At 36.4% G+C, this 17825-nt stretch overlaps 2 protein-coding genes and 1 long non-coding RNA gene across 3 annotated transcripts; 2 read left to right on the top strand and 1 right to left on the bottom strand.

Annotated features, from left to right (window-relative positions):
- Positions 1-5696: 5696 nt before the first annotated feature.
- LOC107836664 (C-C motif chemokine 3-like) lies at positions 5697-8204 on the bottom strand. Its single transcript, XM_016673297.1, has 3 exons — positions 8009-8204; positions 7347-7458; positions 5697-7222 (listed from the first exon to the last, which is right to left on the bottom strand). Exons 1-3 carry the CDS (start codon positions 8088-8090, stop codon positions 7129-7131), a joined length of 288 nt encoding a protein of 95 aa, XP_016528783.1. The 5' UTR covers positions 8091-8204; the 3' UTR covers positions 5697-7128.
- Positions 8205-10650: 2446 nt separating this feature from the next.
- On the top strand, positions 10651-11889 carry LOC107836666 (uncharacterized). The gene is made up of 2 exons (XR_001662610.1): positions 10651-10886; positions 11005-11889. It is a non-coding gene; the product is annotated as an uncharacterized LOC107836666 (long non-coding RNA).
- A 166-nt stretch (positions 11890-12055) lies between these two features.
- LOC103140637 (uncharacterized) lies at positions 12056-14469 on the top strand. The gene is made up of 5 exons (XM_007555883.2): positions 12056-12666; positions 12805-13146; positions 13366-13467; positions 13635-13669; positions 13777-14469. Exons 1-5 carry the CDS (start codon positions 12624-12626, stop codon positions 13918-13920), a joined length of 666 nt encoding a protein of 221 aa, XP_007555945.1. The 5' UTR covers positions 12056-12623; the 3' UTR covers positions 13921-14469.
- Positions 14470-17825: the final 3356 nt, after the last annotated feature.

The following is a 17825-nucleotide window of genomic DNA, read 5'->3' as shown; positions in this document are numbered from 1 at the left end:
TTTGAAGAATGCTTAAGGATCTGTTACTGTTTTGTCGCTGTCTTGCTTGTTGATTTTTGATTGCTATTGGTTACGAACAGCTGTTGCCTGTTATCAGCTGACGCCGCTCTTTCTCTCTTCAATAAATACTGAACAGAAAGGTTCAGTAAAAGAAATACGAGCCTCCGTCTTGTTTGAGAAGAAGCTTTACTCCGTAACACATGTATTAAGTGGTTAGCACATGCTAAGTGAAAATATCCCACAATCACAAATCTTGGATGACACCATAAATTATTGTAATGAACTGGTAAATCAATCTCATCTGCCTCTACTGCTGCTCCCTTGTAAATGTCTCTCTGGCTGTATGGTTTGAAAGGGTGGAGGACACCCATGTCCAGGTGGAAATAGGTGGTCATTGCATTGATTTAAACGGCATGAAATCCAACCAACAGGCCTCCAAGTGTGTATGACGGAACGGGTACACGAAGCTGTCACATAAGTGTACTGATTTACAGATGTATCTGAAGACTCTTCACCAGCACAGCACATGTAAATGCACCAATAGCTTCACAAGCTTGGTCAAACATGTAAAAACAACTTTAATTTGTTGAGTCAGTGCAGTTAGGAGAAAAACAACCAATGAACAAATAAACAATAAAGAAACTGAAACTGTCAAAAACAACAGGTTGACTATTTTGGTCAAAAACGTAACAAACTGCAACAAACTATGAAAAAATAGTTCAGAAAGTGCAAATTAGGAATTCGAATTATGATGTCATATAAATAATAAAGCACGACATTGCTCAGAGCACAAAAAATAGAATTAGACTGAATAGAACCTCCTTTATAGATAGGGCACATTGTCACCATTACCCGATCTTGAATAATTTTCAGTACTGGGACCGATACAGATATTAATATCGGATTGGTGCATCTCTAGTCTGGAACTCGGTTATTGAGAACCAACTGCCAGCTGGAGGCATGAACTCTGCTGAGGTTTCAAATTTTACCCAGTGTCTAACGTTTGGGCAATATATATGACGCATGAGGTTAGTTTGATGAAGCTTAACACTGTAAACAACTCATGGGGAGTAGAGCAATTACATCTACCTCTTGCTCCAGCTTTAATTGCTCAGTATTTTGAGACATGGTCAACACGGACTGAATGTCTTCGCTCACTTCCTCCACTGCCATTGTTAAAGCTATGGACAAAAATTAACAACAATTGTTCACAACTCCTCCTTCTGTTCGCTGATTGGCCTGGTTGAAATTCAGCTGGAGAAATTGAGTTTAATGGGAGAAATCTTAGCCAGAGCATAGAAAGGAGATGAGAATCAAGCAGAATTATGCAGTAAGGGAATGGTTGAGATATTTTGTGGAAGGGCAGCAAAGGAAAGTCGGTGTTGACAAGTACAAGTTAAATATAAGGATATGTTGGCAATATTTTTCCTTTTGTTCATTAAATGCTGGTGAAATGGAAGCAAACAGTAGTCTGTAGCTAAGCTAACTATGCTAAATGGTTGTTAATCTCACAGTTTACCCACCTCTCTTAGAGAAAAACTGGGCTACATATTGATACTTGTCTTTTTTCTCTCTCTCTCTTAAAAAACATGACCATTTTTCTCTTGGCAGCATAGTAACTGCCACACTTATTCTTGTCTTGCTCTACTGCTCCCCACAGTCACCGTCAAGTGCGCTAAGCAGGAACAAACCATTTCATTCAGATCCATGGGGGTGTTCAGTGCAAATATGGATGTGTGTTTTTTGGTCTGGGAATAGTGACATTTAATTTTTACTTCTAAAAGCAATTTAAAAAAAAAGATACAATTAATTTTGTAATTGGCAGAGCCCAAATTTTTTATATTTCTATGAAGAAAAAAAAAACTATTTTATGGGGGTCCCCCCTGTTCGCTGGAGATAGGCACCAGCACCCCTCCCAACCCCATTAGGGACAAGGGTGTAAGAAAATGGATGGATGGAAGAAACCACTCACATTTGAGGTGCAGCACTTGTGAGATACTTGTCCATGGAGTTAAATTCTTCACTCTTCCCACCTGCTGCAGAGGATGTATAGATATGCATATGTGAGTATGGTGCAAAAATAAAACATTATTTAACTGTGGGGATATTTGTGTGTGTGTGTGTGTGTGTGTGTGTGTGTGTGTGTGTGTGTGTGTGTGTGTGTGTGTGTGTGTGTGTGTGTGTGTGTATTAGCAGAATATTGACAACGTTTTGCACACATATTTGTGATGGAAATGCAGCTAATGTTAAAGCAAGAAATCCATGCACGTCTTTGTACATGAGGCCTTCCATACAAAGCCAGCTTTTCCACTACCAGTGATGTCATTCAATGTCCCATAGTCATGATGTGACCCTGGAAATCACCAAGGCGCCACCCTCTCCTGCCCCAAGCTCCAGTTGATTGGAGAGCATGTCTTTTGAAGGAGTGCCATTAGATTTGAGGGAACTTTCCTTCTCTTTTCAATAATGACATTACCACATTTTCTACAAATCAGAGTTTATAATAAAATAAGATGTTAATCTATTGTCCAAAACTGAAACTTGATGCCAGCAAAACTAAAGCTTACCTTGCAGAATCGTGCTGGTGGTGATGACTTCCCTTTCTGTTGTTGTCCAGTTACAATCGAATTGAGGTTTAATACAAAACTCCTCCTTCTCAGAGCTGCTGCTTCTTTTCTGGACAAACACTGCATAAGCATTTATTTTTTTAAAAGCCACAACGTCACACACAACGCTTTAAAGGCTGCAATTTTAAGGCCATGGCAGTTACAAAACAAAACAAAACAGAAACAAAGGCCGAACATCACAGGACATAGAACATAACACAGAGGTGGAGTCAATCAAAGTTTTGCCCCTTCATTTGTTCTTACCCAAAAAAGAATCTGGTGTTGAAAAGAAGAGGATCCACAGCAGGTTCACCAGAGCCAAACTGACCCAAACCCTCCGAATCATGTTTCTGTCTGCTGATGGTTTGTAACATCCTGCTGCTGCTGTTGATGGCGACCTGAGCAGCATGCATGTGACAGGAAATTGACCTACAATGCTATGCTCACATTGTGTGTGTGTGTGTGTGTGTGTGTGTGTGTGTGTGTGTGTGTGTGTGTGTGCATCTGTGGGCATTTTTAGATTTTAACCACAAAAGAAACAGCCCACTTTTTACAGCCAAGCCATGTTTACTGGTAAAGCACTTTCAAACAACAGCAATCAAAAAGTGATGAGCATAAAACATGAGTAACCTACAAATAAAAGCTTGAGTGTAAAATTATAATAAAAAGAAAAAAAAACAAAAAAAAAAAACAGGCAGAAACCATAATGCTAAAAATAAACATCTTATTCTGGGTTAAAAGTCAAGGTGAGGTGTTTTCCAGGCACATAGTGCCACTTTATAGCACAATCAAGTAACTATGTTACCTACAGTTGCTACAAAAAAGCTCTATATATCAAACATGACTTGAAAAAAATGGACTAACGTAACACCTTGAAAGTGGGCCTCTGTCTCTTTAAGAAGCACCTGCTCTTTCTGAAACTCTGTCTTCAGGTGCTGCAGAACAGAGTTTACAGAGACTGGAGACGGAACTAAGTTTTAGCAAATCTATATTTGGTTTCAAATAAGCAGGTTAAGAGAGTCCAGAAGACAAGGTTAAACCCTGGGCTTTTTAAAGGTTTCTTTTCCAAAAAATAAATAAATAAATAAAATCCTTAAAAGGCATGAAATAACAAAACCAATTTATAATGGGAAACAAGTCCACAGTAATTTATGAAAAAACAACCACATGTAAAAAGAAAAATGAGGTGCACAAGTTTGGCTAACTAGATATTTTCTCAATATTTTTGACCTGTATATCAAATTCCCTGTTGAGTTTTCCAAGGTTGGTGTGAAAACTTCAGTTGATAATCTTCATTTTGTGGTCTCACTGACGCCCCCTTCAGGACACAAACCGTACTGTAGACCTGGGGTCTTAGGCTACTACTGTATTTACACATAAGAAACCAAAATGAGACAGTAGCAGGTCAACTTACACAAAAATGGCAAACTAAGTGAGACCAGCACCTTAAATAAACAGAGAAAATAGGAATAGTTGACTTTAACTCCCGGCCCTTGTGCGTCACTTCCTCTAAAACGATATAAGCCTTAAAATCAAGAAGAGTGATTCAGCAAAGCTCCCAAGGAGACAACTTTTAGAGACATACATCTGCAAGGATCAATGTATAGTCATGTCTCAGCAATTAAATCTAAGTGCTTATTTACCTGCCTTTCATAATGAACCACTTCTTCCATGTTCCTTATTCTGGGGATGATGTGCCCCATCTAAACATTATGATGTCAGGATATATCACCAATAACTATGCATACACACAAATCATGTGAATTTAATGCTGAAACCTATTCAAGTTTCTGCTCTTGTCAGAACAAAAGCGCAAATCAAGGCAGGCAAAGTACGAGAGTGATTGGGGGCAAAACAATTTAAGAACAATGATATTCTACATGACACCAAGCATCCTTTTCATAAATCACTAACTTCGATCTCTCATTTCCTGTGCGTATGTCTTGGAGCTTGTCTGCAGTTCGCAGTGCAGCGACGCAGAAAAGGGACGCAAGCAGTGGAAATTAGGGTGCTCCAGAAAGGCTGCCGACCACCTGTGTAGTGAGCAGTGGAGCGGAGTTGGATGCAGTGCAAATTAGGAGTCAAGCTAAAACTTTGTCCTAAATAAGAGGTGAACATGTTCTCCAAGCACTTGAGAACAGAAGTAAACAGTTATTATAGCTGAAATTACATTTACATACAAAACTAAGTAAACTTACTGCTTTGCAGGCAAGACAGATCTCAGCAGAAGACTTGTTTGAACACAGCAAACAAGTCTTCTGACTGTTTCCTGGAACAAGTCAGAGCTTCAGTCACAATGTAGGCAGGAGGAGGAGGCTAATAATAGGCATGTGCAATCAGCAGCAGCAAGCTGCAGCGTGTGGAATGGATTATCACTAAATATTAGACACAGAGTGTTCGTGTTTTTACATCTTCTCTTAAAGCTAACATTTCATCGTTGCCTTTTTAACTCAGTTTGAAGTGTTAGTTGTTATAGTTACTGTTCTACATAAATGAGAGTGAAAACAACTGATTTACTCCTATAATGACTACAATTTTCACTAAACTGAACTTACACAAACTGCTAGTTCAATAACCATAACCCTAACTTGCCATGTCATTTTGCCACAAATAAAGAAAACAAAGACAATTGCAAAACAAATCTTGATAATTTATTAGAGATATAATTAGTCATATAATTTCATTGTATGGGAAAATAACCATTGCTGAAACTCACTCTTTCATACAAACTTAATGAACAGATTTAAAAGAATGACAAAATGGATGTGTCACTTCATCTGCCAGTCTTAATTGACTGAAAAACAGCAATTAAAAAGGTTTATTGACATGAATAAATTAAAGTTATTTGGCGCTGGTGCCCCGGCAGAAGACTTGAGCTGTGAATTGCAATAAGCTCGGATGAGCATCCCCAATGCAGATTAGAGATATGTTCCCCCCAGGGCCTGTACACTGGTGGTGGAGGTCGGATAAAGGATGGCAGCCTGGAGAGCTGGGAGAATGCAGGTGGAGAAGGGGTGGAGGTGGGTTGAGCACAGCTTGAAAGCTAATGATGTCATGGATGAGGATCCTTATAAGCGGGAGCTTGATTGGTGATTGGACGAGGCAGGTCATGGTCTGGTGCTGAGGTTGTTGGCGGTGAACATGATGCGGTGATTGGATGATGCAGGTGAGGTTGAAGAGTCTTCCAGTTTGAATTTGCGTCAAGGCTTCATGACAACCAGAACAACCTGATCCTACTATAAACCTGCTATAAATCTGAGAAAACCTACTCATTTGTTGACTACTCATTTTCCAAAAAAATCTCTTGAGGCTTATTCTCACTTGTTGGGTGTTTTTCATTGTTCAAAGCATTATTCATACTCTTTAGAAATTGTTTGTTCTGCATCCTTTGCAAAGATGATGATAAGAATATTTTAAGCCTTTAGATTTTCAGTTATTTGGACCTGATTTGGTGCACACACACAGACCCGTTAAGAATGTCTAAAATTGGATGGCTTGTGTAGATGCCATCAGAGGATAAAATCTTTATTTGATTTACTTGATTTTCTGTGGATACTGCAATTTGCTCACCTACAAAGAAATTAATACTTTAGGGTTAAGGATGCAGATTACATAACCATGTGTTTGATACAGGTTTACTAAATAAGTTGTGATTAAACTTTTTGCTCATAATTGAAACGGAATTGTATGGAAACTTGGGATGTGAGGAGAATTTTGACTCATTTTAGACTGAATTATCTTTTAATGCAACTTTTAACTGTGAAGGATTAAAAAAAGCTTATTAGCTCATATAACCAGATACAAACAACTAGATGTAAACACACAAAGCGTGTTGTGTGTGTATAACGGATTTATACAGAACAGTTTGTTTTGCTGATTGTAGCTGTACGGATTGTCTTACAGGAGACTTTAGATAGTAAAAATCAGACATCATAATAAATTAATTGCCTTGAGATATTTAGAAAGTGTAGAAATCATGACATGAGTAAACATTAGATGTTAGCTTTGTCTTTTTCCTGCTCCTTTTTGAACTGCATTTGGGAGTTCTATTTGTTTATCTTTTTTTTTATCTGACATTTTACTTGTTTGAAATAAAGACTTCAGCATGTTTGTTTCTTTGACATTTATGTCACTGCTTCCCTCTTGGCTTAAGGTTGAATGGAACTGTAATGTGCAGAAATATTGCAAAAGTAAACTTCCTTTCATTTAACTATAAAATAAATGTTTGATGTTATTTAGTAGAAAAACAATCTGATCAAAGGCTCAGGAGATTTTCTTCAGTCTGAGCCAAAGCACACTAATGGTTTACATATTAAACCAGTAGAGTTTAGTGCAAACAACAACTAGTTGTTGTACAAAGCTTTAAAAAGAAATGATAGAAAACCAAACAATGATTTTAACTTTAAATCAAAATCTTTGATTATTTGAACTGTAAGAGCTCTGACACCAAAATCCTGATCATTTTTCCACATGTGATTTATTGTTCACATGATCTGATGAAGCAGAACAGATGGCAGATCCTTTAGAAGGACATTTTCTCCAGATGCTCAACAATATTCTGCACCCATGGTTCCTTTTCATCCACACAGATGTTGCGTCCCCTGCGTGTTATTAAGCTAAAAGAAAAGAAATGCACATCATTTGGTTGCTGTTTTTTTTTCTAAAAAAAGAAAATAAAATATAATTCCAGACTTTATCATGTAACCTCCTATGAACAGAAAGCCAGTTATCAGTACTTACACAACTCCTCTTAAGACGCAGCGATGATCAGTCCTGTAATATGAAGAGATGAGATCTCTGTTCACCCGGTTTCTGAAGAATTGAAAGCAGCAGTCAGTGGGAACTCTTCCATCTGAAAACAAGACCATTGGGCTGGTGAAAGTCTGAGTGAATAGAAACTAATTTCTGCTGCAGATGTCAAATGGTTGAAGCTGACTGTTTCCTTTTAATGGGCAAAGTGATGTCAGTTTTCTGTTTTCTAGGACAAAAACAGCATCAGTAGTTTTTTCATTCACTACAAAACATTGAATGAATCATTTGGAATTTGCAGCTGTTGTTGAAAGTAGAATCTAGTGTTGATTTATGATTTAAATTATTTAAAATGTTCTAGTGTAATTTGTTTATTACAAATAATTTGGCCAATTTAGAGCTTTACCAAAACACCAAACTTGTATGATTTAAGGTGGAACTCTTTCCATGCATTTGCTCTAGTCTTTGTTTCAGCAACAAGTTGCTGCTGAAACAAATTAATGATCCACCCAGAACAACAAATAAAAGGACTTTATTTTTAACACGTTGTCAACAATGAAGCAAATTGGAAAAGAAGGAAACCAGAACATGATCTGATCTCTCCTTTTTAACAACACTAATATTTAAAAATAATCTTTATGAATTGATCTTACCTTGAGAATGACACGGTGGCAAAACTAAGGAGATCCACAGAACGACCATCAGAGCCACACGGAGCTGAAAAACCTTCTGCATGTTTTTTTGTAGCGTCTGTCCAAACTAAAACACTGAAAGGAAAAAGACTCTACTGTAAACTGAGCCAATACTTTACCTCTGGTTTTTGCTTGTGATATCTGAGCATGTTTGGGTTACCTATTGTGCAACCACAAAACCAACAAACCCCTCCACAGAATTTAAAATGTGGTTACAAAGATCAAACTTCACAGATTAACCTTTAAAACGATCAACATGACAAACAAAACCAACCTGGGCAGAACAGGAGAATGAAGATTTCATCTCTGCAAAGTTACACCTGTTTTATTTTCTATAATTACTTCTACAGACAGTCCGTCCACTCAGAGTCCATTCAGGTGGTTTTACTCTAATTTGTGGCTCAGTTAGACTTACTACTCACTGACTGCAATTCATCATTCACTGTGATCGTTTTTAACATTTTACTTTGTAAAGTGACCAATAGAGGCTTTATATTAGCTGGGTAAAGGATTTACTTAGAAACTAAACACCAACTGTGAAACTTGGTCCCCTCATTTCTCCTCAACTTAGGATTGGTTGTCCACAAGGCTGTGTACTCAGCCCCGTTGTCCGTCTGCAGTTTTTTTACCATGTATCTGTAGAGATGAATGACTAGTTGTATGGGATTCACCACAGCCTTTCTGACTCAGATTCTCCTACCTGAGAGGGTTCAGCAGAGGCTGCTGTTAAACTGAATTCATTCTGTTTCTGAGGCAGATTTACTCTATCACTGTGTGACTCAGCAGCTGGCCTCTAGGAGGCGCCAGACGCCAATAAGACACAATAACAACTAAACTAAAACACACTATATACAGAAACAAAATGATGCCCAGGAAACAACTGATCACTGGGTCTATTGTTCAGAAAGTACTTCCTGCAGTACTTACCCTTGCCCCTCTCATGATGCCCCTCCCCCTGATATGATGCCCCTCCCCTGTCATCGACCCAAATGAAGTTAACCACAATTAGACTTTTGTGGTTATTTTTCAGAAAGCTTCACAGTGGGCCGTCCAGTCAGCATCAGAATCTTTTTATATTATGATTTTACTTCTGCTAACAGCTTCCTGACGTCTCGTCACTTCAGTCAACTCAACATGAAGAACTTTGTCTTTATAGGAGCTGTTCTCTTCAGCTGCTGTAAGTTTTATTATTTAATCTCTTCAAATGCATTAATAACTTTAACATTTAGCATAATTTGTAAGTATTGCTCAAGAAATGGTGTTTTTTTTGTCATAAATCTCTGGTTTCTAATGTTTCAGGCTGGATCTCTGTTGTTTCTCAGACAGTGTCTGTTCTGCCAGGTGAAAACGTCAATCTGCTCTGTAACAAACATTCTGGTCCTCCGTTGTTCTGGTTCAGATTAGTCAACAGAACCAGGATCAGTTGTATCTCTGTCAGTTTGTCAGGATCAACCAGATACTGTGATGAATTTAAAAGTGGATCATTTAACATTTGGTCCAACTCGTCCACATCAGTTCTCAGAATAAATCAGCTGAACGTTTCTGACTCTGGACTGTATTTCTGTGGATTTGCTACCAAACAACATCGACTTTTCACTGTGACTCAGTTACATGTGAACGGTGAGAGGAAACTTCAAAATGTTCTTAAATTCTCCAAGGAGAAACTGCTGCATTTTTATTAATTTTATTTCTCTTACAAATCCTTTTCCTGAATTTTATTTAAAGGGACAAAGACATTTTATGATGACACAGAAGTTCAAAGTAAGGATGATTTTCAAACCACCATTCCTGTAAATTCCTGAAAGCCATGATTAAACCTAATTAATGGTTTTTGTTGTTTGTTTTGCTGCAGAAGGTCCTCCTGATAACACAAAGTTAATCACTTTGACTCTCAGAGTTCTGAATGTTTTGCTTGTTACCATCATCATTGTTCTGCTTGTTAAAGTTATTTGACTCCTGAAAGGTAATTTATGAAATAACTGATATTATTTTGATTGTTTCTTACATCATTGATGTTTGTTATGTACATTTATTCCCAGAGATTCTCTTATTAATTTATAATTTCAAAGTTCAAGTTCAACAAGGCTCTGGTTTGATTAAATCTCTTCCAGGAAGAATATTTAACTAGATTTATAAATCAAACATATTTCACATATCAGATTTCAGGCACAACAAGAATCATCTAGAATTTATTCTGACTTTTTATAGTGTTTCGTAATTATTCTCAGTGATAATTCCTTGTTTATGTCTAAATGTTGTTTAAATAAAACAATGAGCTCTAAAAGTGATCACCAGAAATGTTTCTGTCATCAGAAACAATAAATCAATCAATTAATTAGCTAATTAATTTAATAGTCAATTAAAATGGATTTTCATTCTTATGAATAATATTTTTATGGGCACTTGTCCTCAGAGACCTCATAATCCATTTTATTTATGGCTATGATTGTAAGTGGGGTTTTTGTTTTCATTTTATTTGTTGTTTTTAGTTGATGTGTTTCATTTTGGATACTTAAAATATCTTCCAGTTTTTGCATTAAGTTCTTCATAAAATTTAAGTTTGTTTGTTTATTTGAGTAGCTTGGATTTATTTGCTATTATCAATTGATAACAATATCATTTATCACAATAACCAATGAGACAATTTATCATTCAGTTTGATCAGAATGTGTTTAATAAAACCTCTGAACTCTCATAAAGATCCTTCTTATCATCATCATCATCATCATCATCATCATCATCATCATCATCATCAACATCATCATCATCATCATCATCATCATCGTTTTCTGTCTCTGTTTCCCAGGTGATGATTTGGACACATCCACACCTGACTGAGGTGAATATACTTCAGTTATTTTTTTCTAAGTTGGGTTTAGCTTCAAGTTTCTTCTTTTCCTTTTAACTTACAAACACAATGTGTTTTTTTTTAATCAGTGTTCTGGTGTCATTTACAGAATCCCGGGTCAACAGTGAACCAGAACTGAAGTTCTGTTCTCTCTGTTTTGAGTTTAGGAGGAAGTGGAACTGCAGCTCCAAGAGATTCTGATGCTTTGAATGTTTAATGAATGAATTAAAATAGTGGAAGAGACAAAACCACATTTTTTATTTCAGTTGGATCTTTGTCTTAAATCTCCAACTTGAGTTAGAAAGCAGCTGAAGGAAGTCAAGGTCAGTTAAGTCATTGCCTGATTTGACAGAAACAGAAACTCTGTGATCTGAGGAAATGATTTGGATTCTGAGAACTGTTAGCTTCATAAAAATATGACTTTCTTTTAATTTGTACTCAGAGCCTTTCTTCTAAAATAAATCCAGTAAAACTGTTGACCTAATTATTAAAGATAAAGTAGAAACATCTAGTTTCAGTAAGGGAGTTAATTACAGATCAGTGATGATGTGTTTTGTTGCTTTGAACTAAACTCTGCTGCTAAAGATTCAACCACAGTGGAAAATAAAGTCTGACTTGTTGCTTGCAAACAATCATGATCTTTATCAGTTTTGTGTATAAATAACTGTTCACACTGATCAGTGTGAATGTTTGAACAGAGGAAGTTCATCTTGATGAAAATAATTTTCTCTTCATGTCTTGAGCTGCTCAGCATCTCAATGATGATCTCAGAGTTAGAGAAGTGTAAACACAGAGAGCAAAAACAGAAGTAAACAGAGTTAGTGTTAAACTGTAACTAAAGTTTGGTGGTTCATGAGACATTTTTACAAAAAGTCTTTGGCTCTGCAATGAAACTGTATGCAAAAAAAACAACCTGTATATTAAAATATAAGGATGCTGGTGTTGGCAATGCATTTTAAAAAAAATTATAGTAAATAAAGGAAGCTCATAACAAGATTTGTGATTTTCTTTTCTTACAGCCAATCAGGATACTTAGATATTCCTAACTAGCTAAATATTTCTCTGGCCTATCTCAGAGAAATAGGCCAGAGTGCAGTACATTCCTAACCTATGACTCAGGAAAAAAAAATACACTTGTAGATCTTCTTCTACTGCTCAACAAATATCACTTTTTGTGTGAATAATGTGCTAAAAATAAGCTCTTTTTTTCTAAAATGTACTGAAGTCATTTCAGCGAGACACTGATGTGGCCAATATTATAGGAAAGAATATAAATATACCTTATTATCCCTTGGCGAGATAATTTAGTCACTTTAGAAGGTTATTTGTGTTACACTCATCAATGCAACATGAGGCTGAAAAACAATGTAAACATTAATAGTCAAATATTTTAAAAAATCAAGTTGACAATTGTAATCAAAACCCACAACTTTCCAGTTGCAAGACAAACACTTTGACTAGTGTATTAAAACCACTCCTCCTTAAGAGACGTATTTCAAGTCATTAATGTGTTTTATCTCTGTTCATTTGTGTTCCTGTGAAGCACTTTGATATATATTGCCCATAAATGGTGTCAAACACACAAACGTCTCTTCCTGCCTTGTCTGATGGGGGCAGGTCCAGTAACATAAGCAGAAACCTTAGAAAAAAAAACTTTGACACTTTTTATTCCTTCTCTCTCTGCAGCAGCCTCATTGGCTCTCGGTTCTTTGCTGCAGTCAACAGGAAATGAAGAACTCTGTCCTGATAGCAGCTGTGCTTTACAGCTTCTGTAAGCACTGACTGCTTAATGACTATAAATGCATCATAATGTCTGCAGCTTCAGCAGAATGCATTATTCTGGACTTTATTTAGGGAAATAGTTTCTGCTCTAATTCAGACTGAATAACTTGTTTCCTCTTTGTTTCAGGTTGGACGTCTGGTTCAGTTTCTGGGTCTGAGATCCTGACAGTTCATCAGGGTGAAGATGTCACACTGCAGAGCGCCAACATGTTCTCTGATGGTTCAGTGACGTTCTGGTTGAGAGTGATTAATCAAACCAACACCAGTTGTATCTCTGTGATTAATGGAGTTCGTAGAATCATTGATTACTGTGGAGGATTTGATAGAAAATCATTTGAAATTACTGTGAACTTCTCCAATGTTTTACTCAAAATTAAACGTGTAAATATCTCAGACACTGGAATATATATTTGTGGATGTTACCAGGGTGGAAAGCTGAAGTTCACTGTGCAACATTTACATGTAATCGGTGAGAACACTTCACTTTATGTCAGTCTGTTGTTTTGGTTTCTTTTTAGTTTTAGTTAATTACAGTGATTTCATTCCATACTGATATTTTTTGTCTTTTTGTTTTTGCTTGTTTGTTGTTTTGTTTTTAAATAAATTTAACAAAGACAAAACAAATGATAAAATTAATTGATTTTCCAGATTGTATCTAATTTTAAGGCTGATTTCATGTTTGTTGCAGAAAAGCCAAACAACATGAAGCTGATCTTTCCTGGAGCTGAGAGTGGTTTGCTTCTCATCATCATCACTTTTCTGTTCATTCAGATGAAGAAACTTCAAAGAGGTAATCCTGACAGGATCAGAATGTAGAATAATAAAATGCATTTTTACAGGACATAAATGTTTCTTTTAAGGTCATATGCAAAAATCAGATCAGAGCAGTCTTTTTACATTAGATGCGATTTGTGACATTATTATTTGTTTCTGTCTTTCTGTCATGCTGTCACTCAGCTCAACATGGAGACAAAGATGAACATCAGCTTCAGGTCTAATCTCAAAATCCTCCTGCATGTTTTCCCTTTGAGATTTTAATGTTTTTTAAGCAACAACAATGAATAATGTTTAAATGTCATTTTCTTGATGCCATTTACAGATTCTTGACTCGACTGACCGTAACCACCCGGCAGACAGCGACACCAGGCGGAAGAGAAGAAGAGAAGAGAAAAGAAGAAGAGAAGAGAAGAAGAGTGCCATCGGAGTGAATGTAGCCACAACAAAGCGTCGAGACAGAAACTGAACCGCTGCTCAGAGTGAAACATTTAACTCATTAATTTACTGTTTAATTAAAAAAAAACTCTTAAGCAGAAGTCGTATTTCTGTCTGTGTGACGTCACTTTGGTTAAAAGAGACAGCCTCTTCCTGTGACGTCATACTGACCGGAAGCCGCTAGCTCAGTGTGGACAGAGGAGCTTTTCATGACGCATTCTTTCAGCTTCATGACAAAAATGTTTGAACTAAAATCATAAATTCAGATTTACGTTCTAATGAAGAAAATATATTTTGCATATTATATCTAGTTTCAAGTATTAAGTATCTGTCAGGTTTAAATGCTATTGCTGAACATGTACAGCCTTCAGAATGTACTACTGTCTGAGATTAGACAAAATGAAGTTGATTTCTTTATATATTTTCTGGTAGAAACTGTTTTGCAAATCCATGTTTCCTGATTGTCTGCCGCCTTACAAACCTATTTGTTCTTTCTTTATCTTGCCATCTGGAAAACTTTTGTGAAACTAAAATGTCTTTGTGTGGCTATTTTTAATAAATAAGCCAAAATAAATATTTAGATTTCTAGTGTCCCTTGCTTTTCTTTTCCTCAGAAGAATATTTGGGTATTATATTTGAAAAAAAACAACAACAACATAATAATAATAATTAGTGTCTTCACTAAACGTTGTCCTCATGAACACAGGCTTAGCTGAATGCACAGCTAAACACGTCTAATGAAAATCTAAAGAACAGACCAATGTGTTGAGTTGGACGGTTTAATAGGGATAAAGCGACACTGTTGACAGAACCAGAAATAAATCCAATAAAAAATGTTGTGTCAACATGCGGTAGAATAAAACACAGCAGTAATGCCACATATCCACCACACATCAACACAGTGTTTCTCTGCTTATTGACTCCGATGAAACATGAACTTATGTTAATTTAGAAACATTTGGAATCAAAATGTCACAGATATCATGCAGCTTATGGGCTAAGTCATTCAAATTCAATTTAAACAAGAAAATATCTAACTCTTCCAACAAATAAAACTTCAATCAAGTTGCTTCAATGATAACCTTCAATATTACTTATAAGCAATGATGTTTTTCAACTTGTGAAGGCTTGTATCAGCTTGGCTAACATGTTTGACGTCTTGCCTGGTTCTGGTCTCCTCCGACCTCAACGTCCCCTCAGATCAAGGCTCTGGTCGCTGCAGCTGACCCTTGACCTGAGTTTGTCTTTTCATCGGTGGTTTCCTCTGGCTGGATCACGGTCTGACCCAGGCAGGTTTACACAGGAGACGTATTCCAGGACAGCAGTTGGCCCTGTTAGCGTGGCCTTTTCTCCAGATTCTTCATGGACCTGAGCACCCAGGGTTTCTGTGAATCCACACAGACGTGGCGCTGCTTTACGGTTACAAAACTGAAAGAAAAGAAATGCACATCATTTTGGGGGGTTTTTCTTCCTAAGAAGAAAAAATAATACAGTCATAAACTTTAGTTTTAACAGTGAAGTCAGAAATGAAGCAGAGGAAATTTTGTATCCATAAGAAGGACAGGAACCCAGCCGGCGGTACTTACACGAGTCCCTGGGTGGGGCACTGAGGACCAGTAGTGAAATATGAAGAAATGTGCTTCAGGGGTATAGGTTTTTCGTAATTTCTGGTGCAGCAGAGATAAGGATGATTTCTATCTGAAAACAAGACCGTTGCATTGGTAAAAATATGACCAAATAAATAGTCATTTCCTGCTGCAGGTCTGAAATGGTTGATGTTCTGCTCTTTAGGACAAGGACAGTTTGAGTGATTTTCTTTCCCCATTCACTGCAAACATTACATGGAATCCTTAAAACATTAATTTTATTTGAACTATTCTCCTGTCATGTACTTATTGCACTAACTCTGTTTTCTATTGGTCGACAACAGCCGTATTGTAATCATATGCAAAAGTATTTCCTCAAACCAAGTCTCCTGTGGTTCAGTTCTGATTGATCTGATCCAATCCTTTGTTTGATTGGGTTGATGTGATTTTTCATCTACAGTATCATAAATAGGAAATGGACAGATCAGTATTTTTAAATAAATGAGGTCATAAGGCCAGAGCCTACAGTGGCATATTATACATAAAAAAGAGTGGTCATTTTTTGCCAAAAAGCTCAAACATTTTGGGATTATCTCAGAAATTTTCTAGGAAAAACAAAAACAAAGCTTGAAAAGTCAAAAATTTGCAAAAATAATAATAATAAAAAAATTACAAAAATCAGACATTTTGAGATTAAGCTTAGATTTCTTTCCTAGAAAAAATATTTCTCAGCTCCAAAAGTTAAAAATTTTGTTAGATAAACTCAGAAATTTTGAGATGAATCTGATAAATTTCCCCTGAAAATGTGAGACTTATCTCAGAAATGTTCCAGAAAAATCTTGCAAAAGTTTAAAATGTTAGAATTTTGAAAAATAGTAAAATTGTCAAAAGCCTAACATTCTTGATTTTCCACTCTCTTTTTTTCTATCTACAACGGCCTAATAAGCCGTAAGAACCTGTAATATTGTCCAAACATAATACTTCCTATCACCAACAGGTGGCAGTGTGAGCATTTCCAAAGTTTTCTTGTTGGCCTCCCGAACAGGAGAACATAATTCATCCACTGTTTGAGCCCAGCAGAGGTAAAAACAAAGGCCATGTTTCACTTTGAATCAGAAATATAGTCATAACATTTATTTATACCAAAACTCTGCTTGGATGAAAACTTGCTGGAGTAAAAACTCACTTCCTGTTCCAGGTCTTGGAGGACCGAGGGTGAGTTTCTGCTGGTTGATGTTGACCTTCTGATTTTTATTAGTTGTTGGAATCTTTGTAACAAGATCAGCTTCAGAGCTGGAGCTGAACTCTGGTGGTGAAGTCAGTCTCTGTTCATGAAGCGTAAACATAGTAGGTCTGTACAAATCACTGAAAAACAAAAAAACAAAAAAGCTTTTGTCTAAACAATCACATAATACATAATTCATAGACCACAGACCATACTTAGAGTCACCAGTTAACCTAATGAAGGTCCTAAGAAAAAAAAAATCAAAATATTTCTGAAAATTATTGGACAACATGCTGTTTAAGCTACAAGTTCTTTAGTGGGTAGAAATCCTTCTGGCCACTCTGTCTCCATAAAGCATCAGATTTTATCAGTAGGATGGTAAATAGGCATAGATTATCACAGCATGTTAGGGCCATTGTAGATAGAAAAAAGGAGAAATACATTTCTACCCCTTCCACACACTCCTCCTCAGGTGTAGAGAGAAATTTTCTAGAAAATAGTTGAAAATTTTTGAGTCAGAAATTTTGTACTTATTGAAATTCCTTGTTCTTCCCAGAAAATGTTTGCATTTTTTGACGTTGGATAACTGTTAGTGAAACCGATTCTACTGTTTGTTTTTTCAAAGTCATTCATTTATTTTCCGCAGAAGAAGAAAGTTCACCAATAAACACTAGAAATATATTTTTGTTTGGATGAAGGACTCAGAATAAACCAAAAATATTCTTACCAGAAAAAAACAAGAGGCTGCATTCTGTTTTAACCTTAGGAGACTAGAGACTATTACTACACTTCTACATATTAACTTCTTCTACTCAAAATTCAAAAATGTTCCTCACATTTCATCAGCATCAGGATCAGGAGCTGCAGATGTTGGAAACTTGTCACCTGAGTTGGATTCTTCATGTTGAGTTTTCTTTCTATTCACTGCAAATAATGCATGGATTGAATGTTGAACTATATATGTAGTTATATAAAGCTGTTCACATAAACACAAAGTTTCATGTTTGAACTCGTTTTTTTCCACACAACTCAATATTTTATCACATTTAGACACATTATACCCACAAACCTCAGGGGAATTCCAGAAAATAGCAGTATTCGTACTGAGATAAAAACAAATCAGAT

The sequence above is a fragment of the Poecilia formosa genome, unplaced genomic scaffold, assembly GCF_000485575.1.
Source record: "Poecilia formosa unplaced genomic scaffold, Poecilia_formosa-5.1.2 Scaffold73, whole genome shotgun sequence".
Classification (NCBI taxonomy): Eukaryota; Metazoa; Chordata; class Actinopteri; order Cyprinodontiformes; family Poeciliidae; genus Poecilia; species Poecilia formosa.
The sequence above is the reverse complement of the archived record's forward strand: the minus strand, read 5'-3'. Positions and strand labels throughout refer to the sequence as shown.